This window comes from Aquila chrysaetos, chromosome Z (assembly GCF_900496995.4).
Source record: "Aquila chrysaetos chrysaetos chromosome Z, bAquChr1.4, whole genome shotgun sequence".
NCBI classification, from domain to species: Eukaryota; Metazoa; Chordata; class Aves; order Accipitriformes; family Accipitridae; genus Aquila; species Aquila chrysaetos.
Genome location: NC_044030.1, coordinates 82,667,627 through 82,681,225, shown reverse-complemented (window position 1 = coordinate 82,681,225; position 13,599 = coordinate 82,667,627). Strand labels below are relative to the sequence as shown.

The 13,599-nt window shown below is 47.2% G+C and overlaps 1 protein-coding gene across 3 annotated transcripts in view; it reads right to left on the bottom strand.

Moving 5' to 3' along the window:
- SETBP1 (SET binding protein 1) overlaps positions 1-13,599 on the bottom strand; it is a 265,469-nt gene that overhangs the window by 246,978 nt on the left and 4,892 nt on the right. For all 3 annotated transcript variants that reach the window (XM_030004551.2, XM_030004549.2, XM_030004550.2), the window contains exon 2: positions 242-902. In XM_030004551.2, the coding sequence (XP_029860411.1) occupies positions 242-733 (492 nt within the window). In that variant the 5' untranslated portion in view covers positions 734-902. The remainder of the gene's footprint in view (positions 1-241; positions 903-13,599) is intronic.

Sequence of the window (13,599 nt, the reverse complement as noted above, 5' to 3'; positions counted from 1 at the left end):
CAGCTAAACTTTTGATCCCTTACGAGTTGGTTCATCTGAAGGATAGTTCAAGATCATCCCTGCAGCATACGCGGCAGTGCAGGATGATACCCGCTCCGTATTAACTCCTCCGCGGCCAAGTGAGGCTTTGCAAACGTTGCAAAGGTTATGCCTTGGACACAAACTGTTTGAGCAGGTTAAATCCTACCCTCTCCCTCTGTTTTCAGGAGAAAGGGGAAATACGGGAAAGAATAGGACTTACCTTCTTTTTGGAGTGTGATCTGTCTTCCTCTTTAGCTGCTTTGCTATTTTTCCCAGCTCTGGAAAGCTTCTGCTCCCCAGACTGCTTGATGGTGATTTTGATCTCGGGAGGGCAAATATAGTTCTCCAAGTTCTTTGGGGGCTTCTTAGCTCTCTTGGTGGTCTGGATCTTTAGTTTTAAACTCCCCTCCGTGAAGTTAGCCTCCTTGATGGAAAACTCCTGCTCCTCCAGGCCATCTCCCGCCACCCATTTCTCACTGTCCGCATTGGAAGTGGAATCCACGTCTCTCCCAGAACCCAGCTCATCCTCTTCCTCGGGCTCCAGCCTCTCGCCGCTCACCGGGATCCCTTTCCCCGAGCCCGCCGCAGGCAGCATCGTCTCCCCCGCACAGCCGGAGGCAGGCGGAGGCTTCGCGGAGGTGACAGCGGCTGGCAGAAAGTCTGCCTCGCCCCCCCTTTGCCGGGAGCTGCCCAAAGTCTCCCTGGGCTCCATAGCAATACCGCAACACCCTGGAGTTTTATCAGAGGGAAGGGGAGCGCAGGAGGGGATGAGGAGAGCAAGGGCAGGTACGATCCCAGGGAACGAATGGTAACTGTCTGCCGAATTCAACGTCCCGATCGCCCAGAGGCTGCAGGGAGCTCAGAAGAGACCAAATCTGCCACTGTCAAAAGAAAGGAGAAGAAAAAAAGGAAGTTAGCATGTGCACATGTATCAAACACAAGTGTGGAGATGACTGAAACAGGGCATGCTTGGGCTTCCCCTGCAGCATCTCAAGGGCCTTCCTTGAAGCAAAATGGGAACCAAGGCTGGTTGCCATTTCTGAGGCCTGGATCTGGTATCACAAAACAAGGAACAGTAGCCACGTGTACTTCTAAAAGGATGAAAATGGTATATTAAAAAAACCCAGAAATGGTGTATAATTGCAAACACCTGCAACTCTGGACTTGGGAAATAAATGAGGGGGCAACCAGCTCTCCACACCCATGAACCTCCTTGTTACTTCAAAGTGCTCGCTGTCACATGGTCTTTTAGAAGGGAAAAAAACAGAGGAGGACGCTTGCCTCAGGTTAAAAAATAACCCAGTGATCAGAAGGCAGAAAACATGATGTTGCCCTATGAATCAAGCAGAAGAGTTTCAAACTCCCTATTTCCCCACTTCCCAGGCGAGAGAGGTGTCCTTGGCTGCCAGCTATTCTAGGAGGGACCGTACTTTGGATGAATTATTCATTACACACTGGGCCAGACACAGGTTTTCTGCAGCCCAAGATGCTCCCTAGGATGCTGGGAGTGCAGGAGGATCCCCCTGGGTCTCCTGCAGGGTGTATCAGGGACCTCAGTATTGAGAGCAATGGAGGAAAGCTAAACTCAACGTTCTCCAGAGCTCCTCAGGCCCTTGGGTATTTGCTCTGTGGCAAAGGCTTGGGCTGACAGAAGCAGGGACTGTGCTCTCATCCTTTCAAATGCGGGCTTTCTTTAAAACATTGCAGGTTGAACCCTGTTTTGGGTTTGTGTGGTGGGGTTTTAGTAGCAGGGAGGGGGCCGCAGGGCCTGCTCCTGTGAGAAGGTGCCAGAAGCTTCCCCAGCTCCAAGTCGGACCCGCCGCTGGCCCAGGCCGAGCCCGTCAGTGACGGTGGTCGCCCTCTGGGAGAACAGATTTAAGAAGGGGAACCTGCGGTGAGCAGGGGATTGGGATGTGAGAGGAACCCCTGTGCAGACCCCGAGGTCAGTGAGGAAGGAGGGGAGGAGGAGCGGGGAGCAGGGGGATGGATGCCCCCCAAGATGGCCGCCGCTCCCTGGGAGAGCCCGCGCCGGAGCGGGCCGTGACTGGAGGACCGCAGCCCGCGGGAAGGCCCCATGTTGGAAATGTTCGTGGAGGACTGTCTGCCGTGGGAGGGACCCCACGGTGGAGCAGGGCCGAGTGAGGAGTCCTCCCCCTGAGGAGGAAGGAGCGGCAGAGACAAGGTGTGAGGAACCGACCCCAACCCCCATTCCCCGTCCCCCTGCGCCGCCGGGGGGAGGAGGGAGAGAGAACCGGGAGTGGGGCTGAGGCGGGGAGGAGGGAGGGCTGGGGGGAAGGCGATTTAAAATTTAGTTTTACTCCCCATTATCCTTGTTTTGATTTGATTGGTAATAAATTAAATTGATTTGGGTTTTTTTTGCCCAAGTTGAGCCTGTCCTTTGCCTGTGACCATAAGTGGTGAGTGATCCCTCCCTGTCCTTGTCTGACCCACGAGCTTTTCGTTGTATTTTCTCCTCATCCCACTAGGGCCAGGGCATTGGAGCGAGCAAGCAGCTTCGTTTTGCTTTGTTGCTGGCTGGGCTTAAACCATGACAAACCCTTTGAGACGGAAGCATTTGTATTTAGGACCTTACAAAGTCTCAGTCAAAGTTAATGGGAAGAGCTGATAATGTTCGACTGAGGCAAAAGATGTATCACCCAGTGACATAGGAAGGCTAAGCCACATACCAAACATTTGGTTAAAAAAAATACACATAGGGTGTTTTTAAAGCCGTTGAGGTACTTGCATACACCCCCCCTAAAATCCCCCATATAGCCACCACCCATCATGGCAAGCCAGTTCAGGCTACAAAATTAGCAGAAGAGTATCTCAGAGAGAAACAAAGGTATTTTCTGCCACTTTAGCAGAAACAGCTCCCTGGAGGGTCAGAGGAGTATCACTTCTGGCATACAGAAAAGGAAACAAGAAGGCACTGCCAGGAGTAGGTGCTGGGGGTGCAGACCTACCCTTTCAGCAGTAGCTCCCTGCTAGATTAGCCCTGCTACACTGCCAAACCGCACCCCTCGACCAACTGCAAGCAAGATCTGAGCACAGCCAGGGATTTCCCAGGTCATTGTTAGTAGCAATAAACCATAATGGAGAAATAAAAATGATCTTGTTACATATCACCAAATCATAACAGCGTTATCAGCGTAGACTACTCAAGCACAGCTCATCGAGAAAAATCACGTGTCCTTGTACCCCTGGCTTCTTTCTGCTTTTTAAAAATACCTTGCACAAGCTTAAAAATCAAAAAGAAGTAATAACAAGCACCTTTTATTAGTTATATATATCCACATTTCCACTGGAGTATGGCCATGGGTCACTTGTCTGACCCTGGCACATATGGCTACTAATGGAAAGTCCTAAGCATCCCAGAGTTCCATGAAATCATTGGGTGACCTCCACCCAGGTCCCAGCAGACACAAATTCAAATAAAGTTCCCATAAATAGCACAAGCTGACAGCCCAAGCACTGAAAAAAAAAATAAAAAAAAAAGGAAGAACTATTATGGAACCTGAACTGCCATCTGGCCTTAGAGGTGGTTTCTGTAGCTCATAGTAGATAAAAGTACACCATAAAAACACTTATGCTTATGTTGCACATCTTCTGGCAATAGAGAGGAGACTCATTTCCCAGAGCTGCTGCCACTGGTCTCATTTAAGGTGATCCTGAAGAACTAACAGACCCAAGGACTCCTGTACGCCTGCCTTGACTCACCCTGCGGTCAGCAAGTCGCTCCATTTCACCGCCTGTTAAACAAGGATCATGCTTACCTCATTCAAACCCATTTTAGGGTGGGTTAGTTAATGCCCTTACATAGTTTTGAACCTAAGTGTTTACCATGTGGTAGTCGTTAATTACTAACGCAATTAGTAGATTAAAGCCACCCAGTTGCAAGGAGCTGCTCCACCTAATTGACCAACCTTGTACCTCACCTCTCCTTTGTGCCTATGGAGGTGATGAGAGTCAGGGTTACCTTCCTCTTCCAACTGGTCCAATCAAAAAAAAAAAAAAAAAAAAAAGGCCATCCTATTTATCTGCCATTTCGCAGTGTTAATCTCCTTGGAGAGGGACGCAATGTGTACACACACTCCTGGGCTGCAACACAAACACAAGGTGGTAAAAGCTCGGCTGTGCAGCATTCCAGGGAGTTACTGCTCTGGTATGCACGCATGTACAATGGGCACTCTGTGCTGGCCTCCGCCCACAGGCTTTTAACCTCTCTCACTGCTGGTAAAAAAAGAGAAAGCTTCTGGCAGACAGCATCTAGCTCAGCAGGCAGGGCAGCAGGATAAGTCCGCAGCCACTACGGGTACGGGGAAGGGACCACAGATGAACCAACCCGCTTGGGACCCTACGTGGAGTGGGAGCTGAAATAAAATTCATGGCTCCGAGCTGGGAAGGGTCTTTCAGGTTTTGAGTCATTGGGTAATGTTTTATGGAGGGTGAATAAAAAGCCAGGTTTCTGCTCCAAAGTCTGGTTGTGGGTCTTGGACCTAAGCTCTGGGTCACGATGCCCAAACACTCATCCCTGCTTGGCTGTGTGCCTCCAGGTCAGTAGAAACAAGCAACAGATGAATAAAGTCATTGCATTACACCAGTGTCAGGTGAGTTCATGCCAAATCCACCTTAAAATCCCACTTAAAAATATATTGGCCTCCTGTTCTGCTGAGAGCCTGCAGATGATGATATCACCAGACCCGCAGGTAGCAACAAATAACCCTGTGCTCAAACACCACGCAGAATTAACTGGGTCATTGTTTTAGGTATCTCCTTACTCTCCTCCAGGGTTAATAGTTAAATGACTTGGGTGCAGGGACATTATACTCGTCTTTCTTGTTTGGGCAGGCTACCTGTGCTTTGACTAATTAGGAAACCTCACTTCAGGCTTCTGAATGTGTAACCTCTTTTGGAAACGTCCCCATCTCCCCTCTCCAGACTGCCTGCAAGCAGAAGTGCCGAAGGGACGGCGATGAATACTTTTCCTCCAGCAGCTCTTCTGCCTTAGCTGGCAATATGCAAATCTGGAAATCTAGGGAGGAAGAGGATTTTCCAGGAGACCCTAGCACTATATTAAACACCCGAGAGATGGAGGCTGTCTAGACTTTTAAGTGCTCACCCAAACTGCCCTTCCAGGCCTCCAAGGCTCACCAGCATCAAGTCCCGTTCAATAAGCAACTTACAGAGGCATTTTACCATCCGAATTAAGCTCCCGGAGGAAAGTGTTACCGCTAGCAGGCTTCCTGCAGTCAAGTTAAATTTGAGGAGGATAATTCACAGGTGAATGACAACAAATTTCACAGAAGTTGGCATTAGCTCTTAATTAGGGAGAGATTCACGCTTCCTCTGATAAGTACCCAGAAATAATCAAATGTCTGTGTGCTCAGCTTTGCTATGGCTGCTCACATGTTTCTTATCAGCTCCTCTGGGCACCTTAGACTCACTTCTGGAGGCAAAGGCCTGAAGTATAAGACCTCCCTTTGGGTCATACTAGATGCCTCCCATTAAGGGTTCTGAATAGGCTCCCTTCTCCTGCCTCAGGCAACTACTCATGCTTGCAAGTATTCAGATGCCAGGGCTATAAAGTGATTAAACTGAAAATTTGCTGAGGACAAAAACAGGTGAAAGCCCACAGCAGGGGGGAGAAATCCACCTATTTGGGATTCTCTCTGAAGTGAAAGTGGGTATAATGCTTGGCACGGCTACTGCCCTATGCACAGGAGCAACCACATTAGTAACAAGCAAATGCTGATTAGCCAAATGCAAGCAAGCCAGGTTCAGCTGCCCAGCATTTGTGCTGTTGCTCTGATTTGTTCAAGCACTGGGAGCACCAGCAGAGAGTTTGGAGCAAGATTAAGAGATGCTGCCCAAATCCCATAGTACAGTAATCCCAGTCATGACTATCTACTGAGACTGCATTTGCTTTATCCATAGAGTCCAAAATGCCTTAAAATGCAAAAGAAAAAAAGTTCTATTAAACAGGTTCAAGTGAGGGGAAACTGAGGTACAAATCTGAGAGTGTCATAGTGAATGTGGAGGCCACAGCTTCTTGAGACCCACGTCTATCATGTTGCCTTTGCATCTCACATTCTCTCATGTGACATGCAGTTAAATCTCTAATCTCTGCAAAATATCAGAAATCCTGGAAGCCTCTTTACACTCCATCTTTTTAAAACCATTCACCACAAAGCACTGGAGACTATACAGAAATATTTAACGATGAGATATCACCTTTCACTCCAAAGACTCCCCAGTTGCTTCCTTGATTATATATGCCACTGCTGAAAGGCAGCTGCCTCTGGGGCAGAGGCCAATGGACAACCCACATTACACCCGAGGGAAAGTTTTGGTCAGAAACCTGCTTTTATGAGAAGTGTCAGTGAAACTTCAGAATCCATCATGGGACATAAAAACCCAACAGCCTGGCATGCAGCAAGCTGCACTGAACTCAGTTAACCCACATTAGGAATACAAAAAAAAAAAAAAAAGCCCCAACCTACTTCTTCAACCTAGGAATTTCAAGCGTGGTTGTGGTCGCAGTCCGTGCACTACCAGATCACCAGCAGCACAAGTTTGGTGCAGATCAGGAACAGGCATCTGATCACACTTCTATCGAATGGACCAGAGCACACAAGATGAGGGTTAAGCCTTTCTTCATGCCAACTTAAAGGCTGTTCCAGAGGATGGGTAAAACTTATGAGCCATAAAGCCACCATGGTGCAGACAAGTGACATAGTATGATGCAATACAAAGTCTGCTGGGATAAAATTAAGTCACTGCAAATTTTTTCAAACAAATTTGAACCGGGAGAATGAGTTTATAATGGATCAGTATAATGCACCAGTAGCGTGTTTAATCTGCCGCTCAGAGCCCGGAGCTAGATTTATCGCATCTTTGGACCACAGCCTTAGTTACTTCCTGTGGCCATGATACGCCGAAAGAACAACCCAGCTTTGGCAGGGAGCTGGAAAAATGACTGTGACAGCTATTTTCCGTCCACACTATAGATCCCATAGGAAACACCCTCTCCCTTTCGCCAGCCTTGCGTCAATCAGGACAGAAAAAAGGCAGGACTTCCCCTTCAAGCAAAACAAATGAACGTCATCTCTTAATAAAGAATCAGAGATGACCTGGTGATGTCCAGATCCCAACCAGGCACAACCCTGAGCATCTTGCCCTGGTGACCCTGCGCTGAGCTGCGTGGTGGACTGGACGATCTCCAGAGCCCTTCCAACCCCAGCCATTCTGTGCTTCTGTGATGTATTATTTGGCCTCTATCTCCAGTGCTGGGCAAACTGGTCTCTCTATTGCATGACAGTTTTAAACACACTGCTAAAATTCCCGTCTATAAGATACACCTGGGTATAGACACATATAAAATAGATGTGGGTATACAACAGATACAGTATGAGACCCTCAGCTGATAAGAATAATTGGGAGTGGAATGACCATATGTGAATGCCTGTAATCCTCAGATTATCTATAAAAATAACTAACTAACTAAGGCATGTGATTCGTTAATAGGGTGAATTAGAAGAAGAAAGGTGGTTCCCCTCTGCATGGTCCCCCTGTCTCCAGCACTGCTTTTGTTCCAGTCCTTCCCCCTCTGCCTCTGATTTTGCGTGGGTTATGTGAGGACTTTCTCTGAAGGGAAGGGATGCAAGCTCTCCCAGGTGTGGTCTAGCCACATGAAAACAAAGAGCAAGGATTAATGGCAGTTACCAGAACAACAGCAGAAATGTAATCTCCACTTGTTTCCATCAGATTGCCCTGAGTCCAAGTGCTTCCAGCCCTCTGCACCTCCGCCAGCGTGACTGAGTAACGCTGACTGATGGCTCTGTCTCGGTGTGCCCAAGCCCGGCAAAGGAAGCCAGGAAAAGCCACACTGGAAGGGAAAAGACAAGATAACCTGAAGATCTCTCACAGCCAGATGAGGCTGGGAGCATCCCCCCAAGATAAGGAGACAGAAATAAATGAGAGCCCAAGTATATCCATAATTACGGAGGCATGTAAGTGTGCACATTACACACATGTGTATCTGTCTTCTCAACATAGAGACATTAAGAGTAGATTATGGAATCATATTTGACTCCATAATTAGGTTTGAGACTCCATAATTAGATCAAATAGTCACCTTTCTATGTAAGTAACTAACTATCATACAGCGCTGAAGGGAGGGCCAACTGAATGATTAAACAACTGACACGACCATAAATCACAAGGCCCATAAAAGCAATACTGCCCAAGGTACAGCTGTGGCAACAGCTAGCGTAGCAAAGCACCCATCTGCGGTAGGAGGAGAGATGCCCGTCATGTTCCCAAGGACTTTTACAAGCTCCTGCCTGAGAACTGTGCCAAGGTTTTATAAATCTACTCGCTCACAACCTTAAGCTGTATCTGGGTGTCGGGTAAGGGAGTAGGGTCATCAGCCCTGTAAACACCTCCTCGTGCTGATTTCTGGTCTCTAAAGGACCAACCTCCTCCCACTTGTGCCCTCTGAGACAAACACTGCTGCAGGACTGCTCTGAAGGTGGGCTCGGTTCACTGGATTTACACCTCTGAATCAAGGAATAGTGTTTGATCCTAGTGACATCAAGAGCTGGCATGTCATTTTTACCCATCACCCTTGTGAAGATTAGGCCTCCGGGACACTAGAAAGCAGAATGAGATGCCAACTGTGCTCCAGCTTATTACAACACAAAAAGCCGAGCCGGGAGATTTGCTTACGTCAGGTCAACACCAGGTTGCTGATCTCCGAGACCAAGCATCGTCACTCTTGACGTGATGTATAATCAAAGGTGACTCCTGAGATGATCCAAGAGAATACCCCGAGCTGCAGCAGTGTGTGCCACTACAAGGATAAAACTTATTCCATTAACAACAGCCATAAAACTCTTTGGGGAAAAGTGTCAACGTGCAAGAGAAAGGGACTTCAAATGCTTGCTCCATTCTAGCCAGCTCTTGCCAAGCGCACCATCCTGGAGGTGGTGGCAGCCACTCCAGGCTACAAATGGAAAGTTTTATGGGTATTTAGGGAAAGGTTTTTGGCACAGCGACCAGTTCACAGAAAGCAAAACCCTGCACAATTCCATCATCTGTGTTACCAAACTTTCCTAGATCGACTCTGCTCTTGGAGAGCTGCCATCAGACACAGTAGCCTCCTTCTAACACCCTCGTGGTAGGGCAATAATCTCTCCTTCTCCCTCTGATCAAACATTTCCCTCTGCACCCTGAAACATGTGGAAAATGATTTCTCTGTATAAATCATTAACGAGAGGTTTGTTTTTATTTACTGCTGCTGCCACGGGACTCCTCCTTCCTCCTTTACTCTTTTTTTGCCCTCCTCCATTATTTCATTTTTGTTTGCACAAGTGCCAAATACACCAGATTTCCCTCCCTTCAGGAAAAACAGGGAATTAAATAAAATACAACAACATATCTGATAGGGAATGCACCAGGTCTTGGCTCAGCATCCGCTCCTCAGAGCCGTAAGTGATGGCACAAGGAGGACCAAAAAGGCTTTGGTCCAGGATCTATCCTGTGCCCAGTCTAGAGGCTGTACAAACAACACATCCTATATTACTCAATTCTGCATGCTTCAGATGAGGCTAGGAATAAGAAAGGTTGGATTTTGTCCACGCAGGCTTGCACTGTGTGTTTCCATGCTGAGTAAGCAGTGGTGTCTTGCTTGGTGCTGTATAATGTACCAAGCATCCCCAGCACCAAGGGGTGACTGTGGGAAAATAGGGCATATAAAGGGCGTGCAAGAAGAAGAGCAATAATTTGGGGTATTTAGAGGAAGGCATTGAGACTGCTTTGCCTTGCAGAACGTATCAGTCTTTTGACTTTGAGGGAGGAGAGAGTATCTGGGTCAGCAAGACAAGAAATACCTTTAAAGCCTCATGGATTGCAGAAGAAAAAGCAGGAGGCAAAAGCAGCGCAGGACACGAGCGGACGTGGCTGGGTGCGTACAGGGCAAAAAGCAGCCCACGGTGCCGGGACGGCGATGTCGAGAGGCACGAATGTTAGTCAGGAGCGTGCCGGTGGGAAGACCCGAGGCCAGGGATAAAGGCAAGATAACCAACAGCTGCTGTGGGCAAAGGAAAGGAGTAGCTTCGCCTCTAATGAGGCTGAAGAGGAAGCGGTTACAGAAGTGCTGGGAGAAGTTGAGTCAGACGGGAGATAAGAGCCTGCTGAGTACCTGCACACCCGAAAGGCCTCTCCAGCTGAACTACTTCATTGTGCTCTTTGTGCAGCATTGCACACATCCGAGGCGGCAAATAAGCTCAGGAGCAGCAGATTCACGACTCAAATCCCTATTCAAGCAGGACCAGGACTTTGGGTTGTTATTCCCTTTCAACGCCACTGACTTCAGGAGGATGCTAAAGGTTGGGATGGGGTCAGAATTTGGGAGAATCCAACGTCAAGTCAGTCATGGGTGCCCCCTCTCTCCATTGATGACATATGGGTCTCTGGCTACTAATCTGAGTCTTTCACTTAGGTCCCAGCCAAGCAAAGTTTGGTCTGTGGGCTCCGATGGGTCAAGAGACCCCTGAACTGAGGCATCCATACCACTGCTCCTCAGCTGGAGATGGATGCAGGTTTGAACAGGGTCCCAGTTCCTACCTAGGGACACACTGCAGCTTATTGTTATTTTAATTGTTGCTCACGCTATTTTTTTCAGAGGTTTTCCATAAGGGCCCTGGGAGATCTGTTCGCTGAGCTAAACCTGAATAAAATGTTCTGGCCTGAAAGCCTCACTTAAACAGCAGCATATTTTAAGAGCAGATGTGTCTTCAACTCCGATAAAAGGATGGAGGAACAGGACCTATGTTTCTGTGACTACCTCCTATGACAGAACTGGGATCTAATGTGACCAGCACCTATAGCAAATGCCATTTATGACACTTATCCAGCAGGATTTGTAGGGACAGTGCCTCTCTCTTTAAGCCAACAGACTGAAAGATCTCCATTGACTTTAGGATGCCTACAATGACACTTTTGATTTGTCATGGCATCAGAAACCACGACCTCCATTTTTTGGTCCCATTCACACACCAAAAGAAGACAGAGGCCTTCAACAAGCCCTATGTTTATATCCATTTATCAGCTCAAAGTCAAGCAGGTTAGACTGCTGCCCTGTTTAAAAGCATGTGGTTAGAATAATTTAAAGGGGAAAAGTGTTTCCTCTTCTTCCCCCACTCTCACTTTTTCTGAATAAATTGGAAAAAAAAAAGGAACAGCTGACAGCAGGAGAGAATTTACTCAACCTTTCAGGAAGAAAATTGTCATCAAGCAAAGAGAAAGCATGACATTTTTCAGCCCATTAGGTGAAGGTTTATGCAAGTTACAAGGATGTGAATATATGGCTTAATAGTTTAAACTGTTTTGCAACCTTAGGAACAATGGGCATATATAATAGTACTTTACCCAGATGCCTGCTATAATACTTTACATGTATACAATCCCGTTCGAACACTTACTAAACTCCCCCAGTTAAGCTTCACATCTCTGATCCCTTCTGAAAAAGAACTGAAGAATTCAGCAGAGAATTATTCCCCTGTGCAGAATTCTATTGAATCCCCACTATAGAGCTCCATAGGAAGGCTTTAGAGAGAAAAAGAAAAAAAAAAAAAAAGGGAAAAAAAAAAAAAGAAAAAACTACAGGAAGGATTTCCTCGTCTAGCAAACTAATAGGATTTCAGAGGAGTTTCAGTGGAAACCCCATTGCATTCTCCAAAGCCAAAAATTTAGCAAGACTCAAGGAGTGGTAGGCATGGATCACAGCATCACTCCAGAATACACTGAGTCTGGAAACACACAGGGAAGTTAGGCCAGTGTCCAAGTCTTAGAAATCACACCAGTAGGATATTCAAGATATGTGGATTCATATGGAAGAAAGACATGCCTGTAACGCCTTGCAGTTTGACCTCTGGTTTGAGTATCATCATTTTCTCCCTTCCATCTTAAAACCAACTTCCCCATCTGCTAAAATACTAGGACAGAAACAGAATGATTCATTGTATACATATATATCTCTCAGTTTTAAAGGTTAAGGCTAACAAAAATTTCAAAGTAACATAAAACCTCAGGCTTCCGATCTTTAACCCATCTCTAATTTTGAGGTATTTAAGTGAGTCCTGGGTTACCCCACGCTTGCCTACCACACATTCTTCTGAACAGCTTTCCCAAGCACTATTACAGGAGATACTGTACTACAGTAAAGGAAACTGCTCTCATCGCTGCCACATTCACAGAGCCCTTAACTGCCCAGGACTGCACAGCAACCCTTACCGAAAGAGGAATTCTCTCCTTCAGAGGCAGTAAGAAGCTAAGTTAGTCTCCCCACAATGGCATTTAGCCACGACCCCAGCACCCCACTCTGCCGGGCACTTGCATCCCAGTATATCACGCACGGCAGAGCCAAGCCTTGGCCCACACTGTGCTCTGGTATTCACCAGGGCAGGTCAGAGCCTTGCCACCACCTTCTGACCTCGTGTTTGCATGGAAATCGGTCTCCTCCTGCACGGCTTTTCCACACACTGAGCTTGCCTTCAAAAAAGCTTATCAGACTCACCAGCCCTACATAGGGAAGACAACTCAGACTCATCCTTATCATCTGCACAACTCCTTTTTTCCCTGCCAGACCCCTGTGCTGGATGGACATGTACACGAGTCCCACCGCTGTCCCCACTCATAAGCAAGAGTAAACCTGACCCTGGGATCTGTGAGCAATACCAGTGACTGTATTCCCAGAGTACTTCTCTGGCCACCTTCCTGTTTTGTCATCTGTGTTTCAGCCCCATCACTTTCCCCTTCATATCTGAAGTCAACAGGGTCATCGTCACACATGGGCAATGGCACACGGGTTCGGTGGACAGGCAGCAGGGCAAATAGCATAGAGATACAGAGGCCTGAGACCTTGCAAAGATCCCCAGTTAGACTTGGAAGTAAACTAGAGCAGTAAAGATCATAATCAAGCCTGGATCAAATCCCCCCAAATCCTCACGGTGTTTGAAGTCCAGAATTTTGATTTGGCCTTTTGGAGAGAGAGCTGACTAACCTGAGAACTCTTCAAAATTTTCAATTTCATAAAAGACAAGAAAAGCCTAAATGAAATAATGTCAGAAGATTGCTTTTCATATCCAGCTGCCCCACAGCTTACAGTAAAAGCTCATCATTGTGTTTGGACAATCTGTGCTGCAAAGTAAATCCAACTCCAAAAGGGCAAAATAGCCCCTAAATCTGCTCCCTCTCAAGAGCTGATAAACAGAAATTACCACCCCCTACTTCCTTCACACATTTCCTCAGCTCTGAAAGACAAGCTGCATTATTCACTGACTGTTGTTATTCAATTTAAGAAATTACTTTGCCTTCCTTCCCCCCCCCCCCCCCCCCCCATTTATCCCCCTCACTCTGCTCTCTCTATGACCAGTTAAACGTGAATGCAGAATCCAGGTGCCTGTTGGGGAGCTGCGCTTGTTCCCAGCATCCAGCACATCTCTGAGCATGTCCGAAGACACAATGAACTTTTGAAGCCACATCAAGTGAAGGCTTCACGTTGGGAGAAGGAGA